At 35.5% G+C, this 19,115-nt stretch overlaps 2 protein-coding genes across 5 annotated transcripts; one reads left to right on the top strand and one right to left on the bottom strand.

Moving 5' to 3' along the window:
* Positions 1-3,804: 3,804 nt before the first annotated feature.
* Positions 3,805-7,752, top strand: LOC129310479 (putative ubiquitin-conjugating enzyme E2 38). 2 transcript variants are annotated; one of them, XM_054952329.1, is made up of 6 exons: positions 3,805-4,188; positions 5,621-5,992; positions 6,083-6,146; positions 6,452-6,591; positions 6,671-6,982; positions 7,172-7,752. In XM_054952329.1, exons 1-6 carry the CDS (start codon positions 4,111-4,113, stop codon positions 7,460-7,462), a joined length of 1,257 nt encoding a protein of 418 aa, XP_054808304.1. In that variant the 5' UTR covers positions 3,805-4,110; the 3' UTR covers positions 7,463-7,752. The 2 variants fall into 2 exon arrangements, with proteins under 2 accessions (XP_054808304.1, XP_054808303.1); XM_054952328.1 differs by having other exon boundaries at positions 3,806-4,188; positions 5,495-5,992.
* Positions 7,753-11,288: 3,536 nt separating this feature from the next.
* On the bottom strand, positions 11,289-12,794 carry LOC129310623 (uncharacterized). Of its 3 annotated transcripts, none has more exons than XR_008593154.1 (4): positions 12,603-12,794; positions 12,257-12,498; positions 12,072-12,167; positions 11,289-11,428 (listed from the first exon to the last, which is right to left on the bottom strand). XR_008593154.1 is itself a non-coding variant. In XM_054952520.1 (4 exons), coding segments are annotated over exons 1-4 (315 nt in total). In that variant the 5' UTR covers positions 12,744-12,794; the 3' UTR covers positions 11,289-11,427. The 3 variants fall into 3 exon arrangements, 1 of the variants encoding a protein (XP_054808495.1); XR_008593155.1 differs by having other exon boundaries at positions 12,257-12,445; XM_054952520.1 differs by having other exon boundaries at positions 12,257-12,333.
* Between the last annotated feature and the right edge of the window lie 6,321 nt (positions 12,795-19,115).

Below are 19,115 nucleotides of genomic sequence, written 5' to 3'. Positions count from 1 at the left end.
TTAGATATATGCATCGTGTATTGTGAAATACCATAAAAAATTCCAATAATAAAATGTTGTATATATTAAAAATGAAGAGTTTAAAATATGTCATTATTATTGATTTAGACTAAATATTGAAATAGGAAGTAGAGAAAAAGTCGAGGAGAAAAGAAATCAAAGAGAAGGAAAAACCAATTGTAAGGTGATTGGAATTATTGTGATAATGTTAAATTATTGGTAATTTTAATTAACATGGTTAAGAATGTTAAAAAATTTACTTTTGGTTATTAAGATTTGTCTCACCCCTCATTTAACATTTTTCAAGTGATAGCTCTAATATTGTAGGGAAGGTACCCAAGCGATGACCCCCCTTTCCCTGATACAGATCACATCTCCCTTATTCCATATACTATATGTGCTATAAATTGGGAGTTAATTGTACAAATGTCAAGTGTTAGGTTTTGATATATTCAGCTGACTTTTAAAATTATGCAATATCCCTTAATTCTAATAAATTGTGTTTTTGGACTCATTATTAGCATTGGATACTGTATTATAATTGGGTTGAATGTTGTGATGTTATTTTATAGATTGTTTTGTTATCTTTAAGGTTGTGTTAGGCCTCAAAGGTGGAAGCCCCCTCCACTAGCTTAGGCTATACTATTTATTTATGTGGTGGATTCCTTGAGGCAAGATCCTGGGTAAGTCTTTGAAAAATATGAAATTTTATTTTATAAATTGTTATATGGAATTATGAATCAAGAGTATTGCACACATCGCAAGAGACAAGATTTGAAGTTTGTGAAAATCCTAGTCTCCATTTGGGTTTCAAATTAAAGGTTTGAAGGTTTCAAGGTTAAAATTCTTTTTTCTAGGAATTTGGTTTTCAAAATATTGATTAGTGTTGGATGAAGCTTCATGCTCTTTGGATTTTTTATTTGTTTATTTATTGTAAAATGTGAATATGAATTTATTTTACTGTAAATGTCAATCGTTGGTTGTGAATTTGAAACTTTTTAATTTAAAATGATATACACCTCTATGGAATTTGCAATTTCCAAATCTTCCTCTAGATAAGTTCTCCACTCATGCCATCCTGTTAAAGATGATTATAGGCTGATTTGACTGAGAATAAACCATTTCTCTCCTTACGCCACCTCACATCATCACGACCATTGACAATCTTCATCCCCTCATAAACCTTATCCTAAGTTTTTTTAATTCCATACTAGATATTTAATCCAATCCTTTTCACATCAATTTCAGGGATTAAATCATTTTCACAATTATATTTATTTCTAACCGCCTTTACTCAAAAATCATCCCTCCTTTTTGTTAAATTCCAACCAAGCTTCATTAATAAGGACTGATTCTGCAGTTGAGCTTGGCAAAGCCCAAGACCACCTCTATCCTTTAGCTTACAAACCTCATTCCAAGTAACAAGAGGAATTCAACAACGCTCCCCTATATTACCCCAACAAAAGTGATGGTTACCTCTATCCAAGTCATCACATGTACTAACTAGTAAACATGTCATTTGCATTAAGTAGCTAGGAATAGCGCTTGTTATCGATGAAATAAGAGTACTGTGAATAACAAGAGATAAAGAGTTTACTTTTCAATTATCCAATTTAGGCTTGACTTTATCTACTACCCCTTAAAAGTCTTCTTTCCAACTCTTTGAAGATGAAGGGGTACTCTCAGATATTTGCCAAGATCACCTGTTTGCATAAACCATAAGGTAGTGCTTAATTCATGACACTTTATAATTATATGATTGACATTAGAGGAGAAAAACACTCTAGTTAGACTTATTCTCATGAGGTGCATTAGTTTCCAACTCTCATTTTCTGTGTTTATCTGAATAAGATGCGTTAGTTTCTCCATGCAAATCACAAACATATAAGCAAATATCGATTCCTTGGCAAACTCCCTTAAAAGTCGCAAAAGTTTCAGCCTTCTCACCATTCTAAAGCAATTGCAAACTTGTTATAGATATGCAACAATTGATGAGATTAATATACTGGGGTGGAAGCATGAATTCCTATAAACAACTTTTAAGAAAACCCCAATTTACTCTATTACAGGCCTTCACAAAATTAATTTTGATAGCCATAAAATCTTGCTTCCTTTTTATATTCCTCATCGAGTGAATAGCCTCTTGAGCCACAAAGATTTTATATGTATTATGTTGACTTGGGACAAAACTGCATTGATTCAGTGAGACAATAAGTGGCAAAATTAGTTTCAACAAATTCGTGACAATTTTTGTGACCAATTTATAAATAATATTACAAAGGCTAATAGATCAGAGATCTTTGAAAGTCTTCGGTGGATCCTTCTTAAGTATAAGAACAAGTAGTGTATTGTTCACCTCTTTAATCTTATGAGGATCCGAAAAAATATCTTTCACTATCTTGACCATCGCAACTTGCACCATGTTCCACTGATTTTGGAAGAAAAGGGCGTTAAACCCATTTGGGCTCATGGCTTTTAAAGGTCTCATACTAAAGAGAGCCTCTTTAATCTCCTCTTTTTCTGCATCTCTTCCATAAATCCATAAGAAAGCCTCATCCACCATAGGAAAAGAATGACTACAATCCAGAGTTGTTCTGGTCATATTATCATTTACAAATAAATTAGCAAAGTATGAAGTTACACAATGCTTAATTTCTTCAGAATTATATAACTACGTTTGGCATAGATTTATATTTTAGCTCAACTATCAATGTGTAAAAGTAATCAAACATTTTGTCATTTCAAAATTTAAAAATACTAAATCTATCTATTGGCTGATTTGATCCTAGATTTAATTATGCCCTTGGGGAAATAAACTAACAATGGAAGGAAGCAGAAATCAGAAATTTGTGGACAGAATGCCGAATATCTAGTTATTTTTATTTTTCAAAATTAATTTTTCTTCCTCTTTCTCTTTGAATTATATTAAATGGAATTGATTGTTTTATATGAGATCATTGAAGTAAATTAGTCGAAATTTTCTACAAACACAGTAAAACCAACGATTATCGGTTCATTATAAATTATGCTCTTTCCTCCTATCGGTAAAATAAAATTATTTTCTTCTCATGATTTGAAAATAAGGTTGGAGAAATGTCATGGAGCAAACCATGACAATTTTTTGCTAACATAGATCACCGCGTTATGATTTTGGATGACATGTGAATTAATGGAAAACATTAATTATTTTTGCTATGGTAAAAAAGGCTAAAGGACTAACTTTAAAAAAAGGGAAAGTTTAGAGTCATGATTGATAATAAACAAATGGCAAAAACTAAATAAATAACTGAAGAAAAATCTAGGCCGGGGAGGATCCATTTTTCTAGTCATCATCACTGTTATTTTTAGCAATAATTTATTATCATGCGGCAATCAAACTATCAATTAAAAATATTGTACAATATTCAACTGTTTAATCTGTTAGGCTAGCAATTGACAACTCAATCTTAAATTATATTAATAATATTAAATTATTAATAAATATAAATAGTAATAGTCGAGAGGGCAAGGTGAGGGTCCTTTGTTCAGAGTAGGGGCTTTTGTTATGTCCTAGGTCTAGGTGTAACACGTTTTCAGCCATCCCCCGTTGATAATTCATCCGGGGCGATAATCGAGTTTGGTAACGCCTACAGCGACTAAACATACATCTCGGTTATGACCCCTCCACGTGCACATAACCCGCGTCGCCAATGAAACACCGAAAATTATAGGACGCAATTCAGTGCATCGGGCTGTGCTGTATACTTGTCCGTCTTCCCTTGAAATGTAACAAATTGGTGAATTACTATTGGAATTGCAGTATCTGTTTTCAGACTTGGCTTCTCTCTATTTTCCGCTTTCTTCATTTTCTCTTTACTTGTTGGCCAAAAAAAATAAGAACTCTTTACTTTCTATGTTAAACATTGGATTTATTTTTAAATGATTGTAATTAATGTTTCATAAAATTAATTAATTGGCAATTTCTCTTTCCCCGCGTCTCATGCTCGACTCGATCACTATAATTCCCAAACCAACCCCTCCTCAGTCCTCTCTCTTATTGGGAGGAGAGAACGACTTTTTCCTCTCCGTACTCGCTCTCTGGTCTCGTGTTTGGGTTTTTATCGACTGCTCATGGATCTTGAGGTGGCTGATTGCGTCCCTGAAAATCCTGTAAATTCAGGGACGGCGAAGAGACGCAAACATGAAGAGGTACTCTTTTCTAAATTATTCCATAGATGGTTTGAATTCTTCCTTGCGTTTTTGTTTGTGTTTCGGTGGAATTATATTTTCCCTAGCTAGATATGATCAAATCTGCCCTTAAACCGACACATTATTGATCAATTTTGATTATTTTCGGTTTTGACTTTGATTCGCCTGCTTTCAATTTTAGCCTTCTTTGGTGATCGTTTAAACTGCTTAAAGTGTGCTACTGCTTGAGTTTTTTTTTTTTTTTAATTTTAAAAATTGGGTTGGAGTTTGTAGTTCACTTACTGTCGATGTTTCCCCTTTTTATAAATAGTTTCTTTTCTTTTTCATTAATAGATTGGCTTTCACGTTTTGGGTTAATTGAGAGCCATGCTTGATTTGATTTCTCCTTGCTGCCGTGCATAATGGTATTGTTGTCAAGTTTATGTTGGCAAGAACAATGTCAGTGGCTTTGCCGAACCTTGTCAGGCGATTCGTCCTTCCCTACTTGTGTGGGTTTTGTTGGTTTGGTCTTCCAGTGCTTTGTCTCTTAGATTTTAGAAAAGGAGAAAAAAACTGCTGGAATCAAGTAGTGTGCCACACTTGCCTCTCATGTCCCAGGCTCCCCTTTCTCTTCCATAAAAAGGATCGGCAAATAGCTGGTTTGAAAAATTGTTAGTGTGATAAATGATTTCATACCTGGAAATTTTTGTACAAGCTGTTGCCTTTTTCCTGTGAAGATTCATTAAGACTGGGCAGTCAATTGAAGTGTTAACTGCAAGTCAGCTTAATTCTAGATTTGATAATGCGTGCTGAATCTTTAGTTTCCTTTTAAATTAGCAGTACGGATCTTAATTTGCTCCTCAAAGCAATGAGTGTCAGCTTGATGATCATCAGTTGTAACTGAGCCATATTACTAATCAAAGTTCTGTATTAAGGTGTCATAAAGTGGCTAAATCTTCATAATATGGCAATACTAAGGTTTAGGAGTAGGAAAATGTTTGAGCAAAGCAAGCTTACTTGGAATGTAACCAATAACCAATGCTTAATTGCAGCACTGGGTCTCATGCAGCAGGCTGTTGCTCAGCTGCACTTGTATACTTTACAACCCTATTAGTAGGTCTGACTTAAAAATTAACAGTAAGAGAAATTATTAATATTTTTATCCATGCATGGGTATCTGCCTTTTCAGCTAATCGAAATCAGTTTCTGGAGTGGAAATATCAAGCTATACAATATTATTTTGCTGGATGAACAATGATGAATCCATTTTCTTGACATGATTTTTTGATTTATAAAGGTCTTTAAGTTTGATCTTTACTTTCCACAGGATGCTTCTATAAGCGATCATGGAAATTCTGTGACTGTGGGAGAATCATCGGGAAGTGGTGATATTTCCAAGAGTTCCATGTCCTCAAATAATGTTAATAGTCCCAATTCTGATTTTTCTTATCAGGATGAAAATGATGGAATGAATGATGATGATGATGATGTTGATGCTGATGATGATGTGGATGAGGATAATACCTATGATTTTTACGACAACAATGACTTTACATATGAAGATGATTACACAAGTATGCAGGATCAGTTTGACAGTGTGGATTTACCTCCCGGGGTAGAGGCATCACTGCCATGGTTGAAGGATTTTGATTCAAATGTATCCAAGCACGACATTGCTATGGGCAACACAGAGTCCAGTTCTAAGGGTAAAAGAAAAGAAACTGAAGATGCCATCATTCAAAAGTCCCAACAATTTAAGCAATTTGATACTGTTGATTCTTTTCAGGATCATTTCTTTGATAAAGAAGGCTCTTCAGAGCACCAGGTATCATATATTAGAAACTTGTCAAAATCTCACTCCTTTTGACTTATGTTTAAACTCATTTTATTAAACAGAATCCTGTTCTGTTGACAGCAATCAAAGAATTGGGCAAAAAAAATCCAGGAGGAGTGGAAAATTTTGGAGGAAAACTTGCCAGGTGAATTTTCACCTTGTTCGTTTCTTTTTTCCTCCTTATCCTTTTTAAGAATGTGTATGCCTTGCTATTATAACCATGGGTTCTGATAATTTTTCAAGGGTTTTGTTCCCTTCCATTGTTCCTGTTTTGCTTGTTTGGGATACATTATAATTATATAATCATCACGCAATGTCATTTATGTCTTTCTTACTATTTCTATTAATTTGCTTTGTTATGAAATTTAACCTTTTATGGAAATTGGTTTTTATCCTTTGACTTTTAATCATCTTTGATTTTGTCTGCATCTCACGATCTTGTATGTGCAGAAACTATTTTTGTGCGAGTTTGTGAATCGAGGATGGAGCTTCTAAGGGCTGTCATTATTGGACCTTCTGGCACCCCGTACCATGATGGCCTTTTCTTTTTCGATTGCCTCTTTCCTTTATCTTACCCTGCAGATCCACCTGTAAGTATCGCTTATATTCCACTTGTTTTGGAATGTGTCTTGTGCTGCAGATGTCTGAAATTGGGCTTAACTTTTGCAGAAGGTGCAGTACTACTCAGGTGGCCTAAGGATAAATCCAAATTTATATGAGTGCGGAAAAGTCTGCCTCAGTCTTTTGGGCACTTGGCGTGGTAAGAGTAGTGAAAACTGGATACCAGACAAATCAACCATGCTTCAAGTTCTGGTTTCTATACAAGCTCTGATTCTGAATGAGAAGCCCTTCTTTAATGAGCCCGGTTATTCATCAGCCTTTGTTGGTTCAGTGGGGGAGAGAAAATCCAAGGAGTACAACGAGAATACATTCATCTTGTCCTTGAAGACAATGATGTATACACTGCGAAAACCTCCAGAGGTTTGTTGGCTACAATGATTTATCATCTATTCTCTCTTTGTTCCTCAAATTATAAGTATGGCGGATTTAGTGAGCTTTATGGCGGGAATCTAGACAAACCTCTACGCCCAATGTATGTCATGATGTGGATGTGGTAGGAACTTGAACCCTGAATGATAATCTCATTTTGTTCTCTTCTGTGTTCTGCAGCACTTTGAGGGGTTCGTCGCTGGGCACTTTCAAAACCGAGCCACTAACATACTGTCGGCATGTAAATCATATGTGGATGGCAATGCAGTCGGCTCAGTTGCACATAATTTAGATCAAAGTAGAAAAAGTACGACAGATAACAGCAAAAGTGAATTTCAGTCAGCTGTGAGTAGGATGATGAACACCCTTATTGCATTTTTCACAAGAAATGGCTCTACAGACTGTGAGGAGTTTCGAATTCCTGAGATCTATGATTCAACATCTCAGGGTCTGGCAAATCTAGATACTTAACAGCAGCAAAAGCACAGCAGAATCAACAAAACTTGTTGTAAAGTTTCTGGATATTTCTGTTGGGAATGAGGTTTCGGGGGTCTCCTTGCGTTCCTGCTTTTTGTGGCAGATTTGATGAACCAAGAAACTAGTCTTATTAATGTAACACCTAGTTAAAAAAATTGACGTGTTAGCATGGTTTCTGAAAATATCCTTCGGACTTTGAAGGATGGTTTCCGGATATTTTCTCTATGTAAAGATCTGACAGTTTATTATCTTAGCAAACAAAGGTAATCAATTGATATCAATCATCCTAGTTGTACTTAGATTTGACAATTTTTGGGGGTGTTTAAATTTTAGGAATTTCTCCTATCATCCTTATATATGTTTTTTAGAAATTTATTAGTCCTAAATGTAAGGGGTGTGAATAATATTTTTGACGGACCAAACAATTTGGATCTTATCTTGAAAAGTAGATGAGGTATTAATTATGTGCTTTAATTGTGACATTATTAGAGGTAAGGCTGAGAAAAATCATTGTGATTTTGTATAATTTTAATTAAATAATAAATTTTTATTGATGTGTGAGATTTAATTAAAAATATTTTATATATGAGGATGGAAGAAGTGCCTTAATGAGAATTAGGGAGGCTGTTAAACTTCCTTGATTATAAAAGTGCAATTAATGTCAATTCAACTGTCTAAAATTCTGTGATTTTATTTGCTTTTATTCTAAATATCGTCGTGGATATTCCAAAACAACTTGCCGCTGGATCTAGAATGCCTTTTTCTTTAGTCAAACAGGCTGGTTTGGAAAATCTTGTTAATAAATTTGGTGACTTTCTGGCGGAATGTATTGACGAAGTTGTCCTTTCTATGTGTTGTTGTTAATGGTTAATTCTTTTCTTAATAAACATGCATTTTGATGTAGATAAACAACAAAGGATGCTGCATGGCAAGATGATCTTTACAATTATTGTCATTCACTTGTTATTCAGTGTCCTACATCTAGTAGTCTGCTAGTATTCTTAAAATGCTGTGTCTGGAAGCAAACATTTTGCACAAATTACAAGGAAGCATCAGTTGGCATATAAGCTTATGGTGGCTACAGTACAATTTGTTCTACATTTCTGTTATTTGGCTTGTTTTTGACAAGAACTTTCAGATGGTACTTAGATTTGTCACAGAATAGTAAATGATTTAAAACATAAATGGAAACACTAGGTACTATGAGGTATTAGATAAAATCCTATTTTCTATCTAGAAGACCCATTATTCTTTTGTACAAAAGGGCACGCCCCTCACCCTCGTGTGATTATTTTTCAAGTTGAATATAATCTCATTCATCTGTCTTTTTTTTGAAAAAAAAAATAATGATATTAAAATGATTGGCTAATTGTATATTGCTCGAAATTATTGACTGTTAAAATTTCTGTTACATAAAAAATTATTTTTTCAGCACTCTTTATAGTAAGTTACTTTTAGTCAGAAAAATATACGTATTAGCAAAACAAGTAGCCAAGTGGTTCGCCATTGTCGACTATCCATACAGTTAATTGTCGCGAAACCAAAAATAACTTCACCAAGTGGAAGGAAGAAATGAAACAATAACTTATAAATTCATGCAAGGCACCGTTGACGAGACATTTTGAAAAGTTTAAATCATTAAATAAAATTGCTTTTGCTCTCTGCTTCACTTATTCTCGTAACATTCCAGCTAGTTAATTAGTTAGAATGAGATCTGGGCAAAATATTTTCAAAACCCTCACAATTGTAGTTGTAGCTGGAAAAAGTTGTATATTAAATAATAAGAGCCATTTCTAGATCACAATCTTAAAGAATGATAAATAATTCTAATTTTCAACAAATGATGCTTGACATATTATATTTACCTAAAACTTTTTCTACAACCAAATGTTCTAGTCGCTAGTAAAAAGAAGTGAACGATTCAATGATCAAAAAATCTTCCCTAAACAAACTCTTCATGGCAATTAAGAGGAGCATACAAATTCCACGTGTCAAAGGCGAGTCATCACCCAGCAGATCCACATGGCTGCTATTTATTGGCTTAATTTACCCGGATAAGTAAACTATGTCCCCCAAGAATTTCTAGATATACAGCGCAGCTGCAATATACTTGAATCTCAACATCAAAATCCACATTGGCACCTTCCCAAAGAGAATGGTTCTCTGATTCTCACCATACGTACCTGAAACGAAAATATTACAGTTCAGAGAAGAAAAGGGTTTAGAACTGAACTCTCTGCTGAGTGATTATCTTGAGATTCATGACCAAAACTATTCTATTGCCTTCATGAATCTCGAGAAACAATCCGATAGCAGAAAGCTTGATCTCCCAATAGATTAACCCCCAGGTAGCAATTTCTTTTGTACCCTCGGCACACCATTGATGCAAATTCAAATCTTAGAACAGTAGTATTATGTAATTGTAATAAGTGAACTAGCTGTCTAAAAATTCCTTCCAGGATAACCTTTTTAGGATTTTGAACTGATCCATCAGTGCCTTCTTATTCCAATGTGAAAGTTATATCACCCAGGGGACTTGAAAGGACTATGCATACAGATTCATATCCAATCTTGGGCTCTTAGCGTAAAAATCACGCCCCTTATCACCAGCCGCTCATATTTATACTTCATTTTTTTCACTCCATCCATCCACTCATAGAGCGTAAAAATCACGCCCCTTATCACCAGCCGCTCATATTTATACTTCATTTTTTCACTCCATCCATCCACTCATAGAGCGTAAAAATCACGCCCCTTATCACCAGCCGCTCATATTTACACTTCATTCTTTCACTTCATCCATCCACTCATAAAGGGCTATGTTAAAGCCTCCCTCTCTCACGCACGCATGCAAATCCAATTTACATCCCCCTACACTCAATAGAAAATATCCCTAGTAAGACAGTAACAGTCAAGATTGTCACGATAATGGTAGAGATTATAAAAGAAAAGTGGAAGCCCATAAAGGCATGAGCACAACAAAGCATGTATGCAGCCGCAATACATGAAACAAAGTACACTGAACAAAAATGTTCTAAAACCACATGAAAGCATATCTATTCTTATAGGTTTGCAATACCGTAAGTGACACAACATAACCTTGCCTTCTCTATAGTGCAACTTGTTATCTGCCTTCTAATATTCCCTATACATACATAACTGAGTATGGGAGCTAAATTGGATGCCTAGTTATAATATTGCTTCAGAATTGAATGTTTACTTACTCATTTTGTCTTGGATTTCGGCAGTCTCTTGCTTACAACATTCAGAGAGAGAAAAGTATTTCATTCCAACACTCATCTGTTTTCAAGTTTTGCTTGAAGGTCTGGTTCTTGAAGTTTATATAGAAGTTAAACATAGAATCATCACCTTTTTCTGATTTCACTTATAGTTCAGTCAAAAGGGAGTCGTACAGCAGAAGGGTAATTGGAGAATATATTCTTCCTTAGTTCCTTTTGGTAGGAATCTGTTAACCTAACTGATCCGAAGTTTGTTCTTCCTTTGAGTTTAGAGACTTCATGCCTCATGTGCAATTTATTAAAGTGAAACATTACATACTGTAAATCATAAAAGTATTGCAATTAAAATTAGCATGGATTACCCAACTCACCTAAACTTTTTTTCTTAAAAAAAAAATTATCATGGATTAATAGATATTTATCTCTCCAAGACATAAAAGTACATACAACAACAACAACAACAAGCCTTTATCCCACTATACATAAAAGTACATACATGTTAAGAAATAAGAGATGATTGCATGTGCACGGACAACTTAGTAAAATAATCGGAAAGAATTTATAAGTGAAGTATGCTACCTCTTGAGGAATTCATTGGCATATCGCGACCAGTTGTAGAGTACAAACCACAGAAGTACAATCACCAAAATATCTGGAAAAAATTCAGGAAGTCACAAGTACAAAGCCCAGCTAGCAGGATCGCTTATGAGCTCAGGAAAATCTTCAACTTCTTTGTAAAAGAAAAGATCTCTTAACTTGTATTGGCTGTCCAAATAGTTAAAATGCAGAACAGACTAATTAAAAAGCTACTGATGCCAAGTCCCATTTGGTTACTAGAAAGGATTGAAATGAAATAGAATGAAAAAATAAATATAAAAATAAGATGATAAAAAGAAAAAGGTGAACTACATTCGTAAAAGAGAGGGATGATTAGTTCATGAGATTGGGAATCATGATTCATAAAATTTTTAAAAGGTGTGATGATTTTCACATTTGTGATATATATTAATAAGTTTTGTCATGCTTATCATAAGAAGAAAGGGTGATTTAGTTCATTTTTACTTTGATTTTTTCAATTCATTTCATTCTAGTAACCAGGCAGGACCTTAGTTTCACAATTTCAGGCAATCCCATACCTAGGAATAATCAAAACTTGGTATTTTGTATAATTTAAGTTTCATGTACATAAACCATTAAGCAATGAACATAATGAGCTTGTAATTTATAGAATCATCACATTCGAGTCTGCTCCACCAGTGCAAAATGATCTATTTTTGGAGTTGTGAAATTACGAAACAAAAACTATGTTTAGCAGATTACGAAACAACAACTATGTTTAGCAGTAAAGAAAGAATAGAGGATACTAAAAAGACAACGCTCCCACCAGTCTAGCATATAAAGGCCAAAAGTTACATTGTAGAGGTAGATCTTGCGCTGAACCCAATTCATATCTTTCAAGGCTGTGAAAAGAAGTGAAGGTAGATTCAAGCTAGCTTCTTTAATGGAACAACTCAAAATTAATGGAAGTAACAAAATTCAGACCACATACGCAGAAGCAGCTCGACGGAAGATCAGAAAAGGGGTCAAGCGACAGAGGGAGGCACGTCCAACAACCACGACCTTGGCCTGAACGATGTCATTCGGCAATTGGTTTATTTTTCCAGGAAACAACGGACAGCACAATAAAATGGCGAGCAGAAATTGATATCAGCAAACGAGAGAAAAGAACACTACAAAACTGAATTTGGTTGGAGAAAGAAGGAATTGTGCAGCATGAGAGAAAATAAACAACTGAAACAGGGCGAAAAAAGATGAAATATAACATGGGCATAGAGGAAAGACGAAAGAGAATATGTAGAATTGAGAATGGAAGAAAGAGGAAGGCTCGGATTTACCTGGTTCTGCTCCAGAAGTACCCGGATCAGCTGCGTTCTACTATTCGTGAATTCGACGACGCAACCTTTGTTCCCTCCAAATTTAATAGTCAATGCAATGCCAATGGTTGCTGCAGCGTGGGCTTTTCCCAACTTTTCCATGCCACCTACCTATTTCCTTGTTCGTGCGCATTGGGCTCGACCTATCTGCCAATTTTGCACCAAGTTCACAATAAACAAAACCATCCATTTGGAAATTGCGCCCATTCATTTTATTTTTTTTAAAGTAGAATTAAGCCATCAAGAGTTATACTGTGAGGTAGTGAAAACATTCATGGCAGAATTCAAACCTATCAATACGGAGCCGTATCTGTATCCAACGGAAGCAAATTTTATTGTTAAGTCGGGCCACTTCATTCATATTGTTGTTGGTGATTCAAATGAATAGGCTTCATAGACTGTTCCAAGGCCTGCTAATTTGGGGGACATATTGGGCCAGGCCTCTTGAGAAGCTACGTTTCGGGCCTCTGATTGTGCAATGTGCTAAAAGCATCAAGCGAACTCCAACACTTGTATTGATCTTTAACGGAATAAATTAGCGATATGAAACATATAATGACATTTTATAATTTTAACTATTTATATATTTGTGTTATTGTAATGACATTTTATGTTCATTATTTGCATGAACAAATAATAATAAATAGGGAGTAAGATATGAGAGATGATGTTGAGAAAGCAGAGAAAATGGGGGAAAACGTGCGTGATAATGAATATAAAAAATAAAATAAATAAAAAAGGTGAGAACGGGAGACGATGGAGACATATAAAATGAATAGGGGGGCCCAGAGAGGAGGAAAGAGGAGGAGAGGGAGAACGGAAGCTTTCACTTTCTTGAAGGAGGAAGATGCAGAGAACTTGACCAAACACACCCCACCAATAATGCTGCTTACGTGGCCCCCCCTTCCGGTCTCTCACTTTCTCGCTCCAACCATCCCCATCTTCTATTTTTTAACACACACACACACATTCTATCTTTTCTTTTTCAATTGAGTAACTAAATCAACTAAATTTTTCCCTCAAATTTAATCAATGAAATCGTTTTAAAGATTTTTAGAGATTAATACAAAATCAAAAAAAATTTATATATTTTTAGCACTAGAAAGAAAAAATAAATATGGAAATTAAAAACTTAAATTATGATAATATCATTAGTTGTCATCCCCTTTTTCTCAATAAAATGGTAATGGGGAGATAATAAAGGCAGTAATGGAATCTTTGAAAGGCACATGATGGTCGTTGTTGGAACATCTAATGGTCCAAGGTCTCATTCCATTGGCGAGCCATATTGATCCACCTTTCTTTTTCTTTCAACCAAGAAGACGTGGACATACAAATAAATAAATAATTCTTATAAAGCCATCTATTATTTCACTCCGCGCTTTTCCAGAGCCCGTAATGCAGGTTTGATTGGGACTCATTTAAATGGAGGCCTTTTTTTTTAAGTCCGCATCGTATTGCCTGAACCTGTCATGGTTAGTCCGTTTTCTAGCTCTATCTCCTCACGGAAAATTCCTATACGTGTGAATTGTGATATGTCTAACCATATGCTGGGTTGATCCCCCACTACGTACGTACTACACTATATTTATCCATAGATTGATATTTCCATATATATGACCATATTCCTATCAATAATTTTGTTGGTGCTTAATTAGCTACAAATATAACATTCATGGGCACACATCATAATGAATGTGTTGGTTGGGCAGTAATTGTGTAAAGAATTAACCACAGTCGGGCATTATCCGGAGACAACAAACTGAAGGTGAAATGATGAGGGGGCCGGGCTCATGAGGTGGTGGGATCGAGCCTGGGTACGAGTGCATGAACCTTTTTACTTTCCGGGAAAGCTCCGCTTTGCTTTCTCAGGAAAATGATTGAGTGATCTCAACTTTCAAGTGCTACGTTGCTTTCTTTCAAATGCATTAATCTCGCCTCGCTCTTCATTACCAAGTAAACTCTGCATCTAACTCTTTTACTTATCATCCTCTCCCTCGTCTGTAGCCTCATCCTCATCCGATCCCCTACAAGTTCCACGTGCGACTCACACACAGGTATACTCCTACTTACGTGCTTCATACAATCTATAATAATTCATTTGTTGCTTTCATCACGTGCTAATTAATTAGCTTACTTTCGCATTAATCAACATCAATTACCTTCTTCCTGCATGCTTCCTACGCACAGTTACGGTCTTCCTATTTTTTTTATGCTTTCGCGTGTTTTTCCTCCGTGATCCACAGGATTTAATGATTTTTCATTTTCAGCCATTCTGTATATTTCCACGTAAAATTTTATGGACAGTGCTTCTGTGCTTGTGCATGTGTATAAATATAATATTAAAAAAAAACAAGTTCGCCATACTCTTTGGTACGAAGTTACCAATCAGTGTTTAATTAATATAAATTTGTTATTTCCGGAATACTTTACGGTCAAAACTGACCAGCTTCTATTTATGGAATGTTGAGGTTCGGAATCATTTGCAGATTATTGTTGACCAGGTGGCATCCCTCTCCTCAAACCACACTCGGTGATTTAAATTTATGGATGCTCTTCATTCTTCAATACAACTAATATGGACGTAAAAGCTAGCCAGCCATCCCTCCTGTTCAATCCTCGCGTAAATCTTTCATATTGAGACATAAAGGGTGCTGGGAAAAAAATGTCGAATTTTTGAGTTGGTCTGTCTTAATTAGGGCTCACCGTTTTGGTAGCTGCTTGTGATGCAGATGGGGTGATTTTGGGTGGGTTTGAACTTGAATTGCGGGAAAGGTTTGAAGGTTGAACGTCTTAATTTAATGTGATGTGCCGAGGATACGCCTACAGAACAAAGGACGACAAATAATTAAGCATCTTTATTAAAATGAAATATGTTTAACCCTTTTCATTATTTGTTTTGTTCCAATTACAAAAATGCGTGCATCCGTAAACAACAATTATATCCCCTTTCAATGCAACCTCTCTAATTTGGACACATCAACGTTCCTGCCACTTGATCGTTTGTGGCAGAGTTTATCCACTTTTTTTCTCTTTTGGGTTTATTGTTGCTAAACTACTCCATGTGTTCTTCTGAACCAAAAAACTGTCAATTCTATTAATATCAAAAAATCAATTACACTCACTAATAAAGAAAGCGGTGAAACCTATAGTACAACCTATGAAAAACAGAAAGCAACAAACCAAAAAAAAACAAAACAACGAACACAACGCCAGAAAAACTCAGCCAATTCCTTTCTTCTTTTAAGATTCAACATTATATTATTGCTACTCAGATCCTTGGCCAGAACAGCAACCAGAGGAGATGGTGGCTCAAAGAGCCATCCTTGTAGTACCATACCCCTTATCACACCAGCTGCAATCCAATGTGCAACAGCATTGCCCTTTTGAGCAACCAAACTGATCGGACAAGCACCATCGTACCTGATAAGCTCAATACATTCCTATACCACATCAAAACACCACCACTCACATCCCTTCACTTCCAAAGCCTTTACCTTGCTAAATAAAACCTGACAATCAATCTCTATATTCACCTTCCCATCACAAAATAAATCTTTCATATGCAAAGCCTCAAGAAGAGCTAAGCTTTCAGACATAAATGCAGATTCAGCCTCAACCATCCTACCAGCACCCCCCAAAAACTGCCCAATATCACTTCTTGCAATCAACCCAATCGCTGCCTTCTTATTCTTAGAGCAATAAGCCTCATCTACATTGATCTTCACACTCCCAACCTCAGGCAAACCCCACTTTATTGCTCTCTCCACACCTTGAGAATTTATTGTCATTTTCTTTTGTCTGTCCAAATTCTGCCACCGTTCATCTACCATACGCAAAGTCCCACACAAGCACCAATCCACATGAATATCCACATGTTCAAAAACAGAGCAACATCTAGATTTCCAGATTGACCAACAAATCGCCGCAATCATAGCAACCACATAATCATTAGTTTCTTTAACAGACAAAAACCAAGCTTCCAGCCAATTATCAAGTCTTGTAACATTCCATTTTCCAACTCTCGGAGATAAAGGAAAGCCAAACCAGGCCTATTTCACCCAAGGACACAAAAATAATAGATGCTCAACAGTCTCAGCATGATTGTTACGTAGTAAACAAATAGGACCACTATCACATTTCCTCTTAAAAAGAGCCTCTTTAGTAGTTACAGCTCCATTAGCTACCCTCCATAAGAAATGAGCAACTTTAGGAGGCAACTTAATGTTTCAAATAGCTTTCCACAATATACCAGAAGGTTTATATGAGATACTCAGATCCTTAATCAATCCAGCATTCAGGTTCTCCAACACCACCCTATACCCACATTTGACAAAATACTCCCCATCCCTACTACCTAACCAAACATATCTGTCATCCCCACCTGAATTTGGAACCCAAACCCTCTGAATCAACTCTTGCTCTTCCATACTTAACCGACTCACATTCCCAGACAGATCCCAAGCACAATTACTTATAAGTTCACTAACCTTCAACTCCTTCACGTCATCCGGCAGATCCCTTTAACTCAATTTAAAGTCTTGAGCAGGAAGCCATTTGTCACAAAACATCTTAACCTACGAACCATTGGAAATTTTCCAACACAACTCATTAGTGAATAGACTTCTTCCTTCCAAAATACTTGACCAAGTCCAAGATGCCTTACTACCCCTCTTAGCATGTATGAGCTCTTTTGTGGGAAAATAAATCCCTTCCAAAATCTTGCACCAATACTCATTAGGATTTTGTAATAACCTCCAAACCGTTTTTTCTAGAAGAGCTTTATTAAAAGTTTCAAAATCCCTAAACCCAACTCCCCCTTCAGCTTTAGGCTTACACAACATACTCCAAGCCTTCCAATGAATTCTCCCTTCCTCCCTTTCTGGCCCCACCAAAATTTAGAAACCATACTCTCCAATTCAGTACATATCTTTCTAGAGAATTTAAAACAAGTCATAGGGAAAATTGGAACTGCATTGGCCACAGCCTTTACCATTACCTCTCTCCCTGCAAAAGATAACAATCTACTCTTCCATCCTTGCAACCTCAAACTCATCTTGTCCTCCACAAAGGTCAATGCTTCAGATTTAGATTTACCCCATATCATAGGTAAACTTAAGTATTTCCCTGGGTCATCAGTTGGCTTAATTCCCAAAGCCTCATAAACAACAACTTTCAACTCATCAGACACATTATGAGAAAAGAATAGACAAGACCTTTCAAAAGTAACAGCTTGTGCCAAAGCACAAGTATCTAGAATTTGTTTTAAAGTACTGCAATTCTTCTTAAAGGCATTTAAGGAAAATAACGCATCATCTACAAATAAACAATGCAATAAAATTGGACAATTATGAGCCAATTTAATACCTTTAAGCTTATCACAATCAACATGCCACTGAATCATCCTTGACAGAACATCTACAGCAATAATAAAGGGATAATGAGATAAAGGATCTCCTTGCCTCACACCTCTCTTCATATCAATATTTGCAATTTTCTTTCCAGCCACTAACAGATTGAGACTGACAAATCTCACACACTCATCACCCACCTTATCCACTTATCATCAAACCCCATCTTACACATCACTTCTTCAATAAAATTCCACTCTAACCTATCGTAGGCCTTCTGCAGATCAATTTTCACAGCCATTTCCACTTTATTTCCTTTATTTTTGTTCTTACAAATAGTGGAAAGCTTTATGAGCAATAATCAAGTTATCTTGGATCAATCTACCACCAAACAAATGCCCTTTGATTATGAGTAACAATTCTAGCCAGCATCCCCCTCAATCTAGTAGCCAAAATCTTGGAAATAAATTTGTATCCAAAATTACATAGTCCTGTTAGCCTAAATTGACTCACATATTTAGCATTTTCAACTTCTGGGATTAGAACCACATTTGTACTATTAATACTATCTAGACCAGCATGATTATTAAAAAAAAGCTTGCACCATAGTAATAACTTCAAAACTAACCTCCTGCCAAGCAGAATGATAAAAGGCCCCAGAAAAACCATCAAGTCCAGGAGCTTTGTGACCACCCAATTGAAACACCGCCATCCTTATCTCTTCCACAATAACACTTCTTTCTAGCAGTAGATTATCCTCATTAGTCACTAAACAATCAACATACTTCAACACATCTTCCATGTACTGCACACCTCTAGAGGCAAAAAGATCAGAATAACAATTAGTAAAATGATTATGATTTTGAAAGAAGAAAGAATTACATGATTATGTGTTCTTCTAATATTATTAATACTTTCTCATTTCTAAATTATAACGTATTTTTAAATAAAATAACACATTAATAAATTTTATTAAATACATTTTACAGTTCAACTTTTTCAAAACAAAATTACAAACTTTTCAAAATGCCTTCATTTAACGCTTCATTTGTTACAGAACATTAAGGAAAGAAAATATACATGAAAAGAGTAGATAGGTGATATAAAAAAATATATTATTATT

Source organism: Prosopis cineraria, unplaced genomic scaffold (genome assembly GCF_029017545.1).
Source record: "Prosopis cineraria cultivar Desert tree isolate PC_DT_omini unplaced genomic scaffold, ASM2901754v1 PC5, whole genome shotgun sequence".
Lineage (NCBI taxonomy): Eukaryota > Viridiplantae > Streptophyta > Magnoliopsida > Fabales > Fabaceae > Prosopis > Prosopis cineraria.
This window is presented reverse-complemented; position numbering and strand designations above follow the sequence as displayed.

Coding starts and splice junctions, on each gene's coding strand:
- LOC129310479 (XM_054952328.1), top strand. CDS start 4,111: ATGGATCTTGAGGTGGCTGATTGCGTCCCTGAAAATCCTGTAAATTCA. Junction 4,189..5,494: donor AGAGACGCAAACATGAAGAG/GTACTCTTTTCT, acceptor TACTTTCCACAG/GATGCTTCTATAAGCGATCA. Junction 6,983..7,171: donor CACTGCGAAAACCTCCAGAG/GTTTGTTGGCTA, acceptor TGTGTTCTGCAG/CACTTTGAGGGGTTCGTCGC.
- LOC129310623 (XM_054952520.1), bottom strand. CDS start 12,743: ATGGAAAAGTTGGGAAAAGCCCACGCTGCAGCAACCATTGGCATTGCA. Junction 12,334..12,602: donor TACTTCTGGAGCAGAACCAG/GTAAATCCGAGC, acceptor GACATCGTTCAG/GCCAAGGTCGTGGTTGTTGG. Junction 12,168..12,256: donor TTCCGTCGAGCTGCTTCTGC/GTATGTGGTCTG, acceptor TTCTTTTCACAG/CCTTGAAAGATATGAATTGG.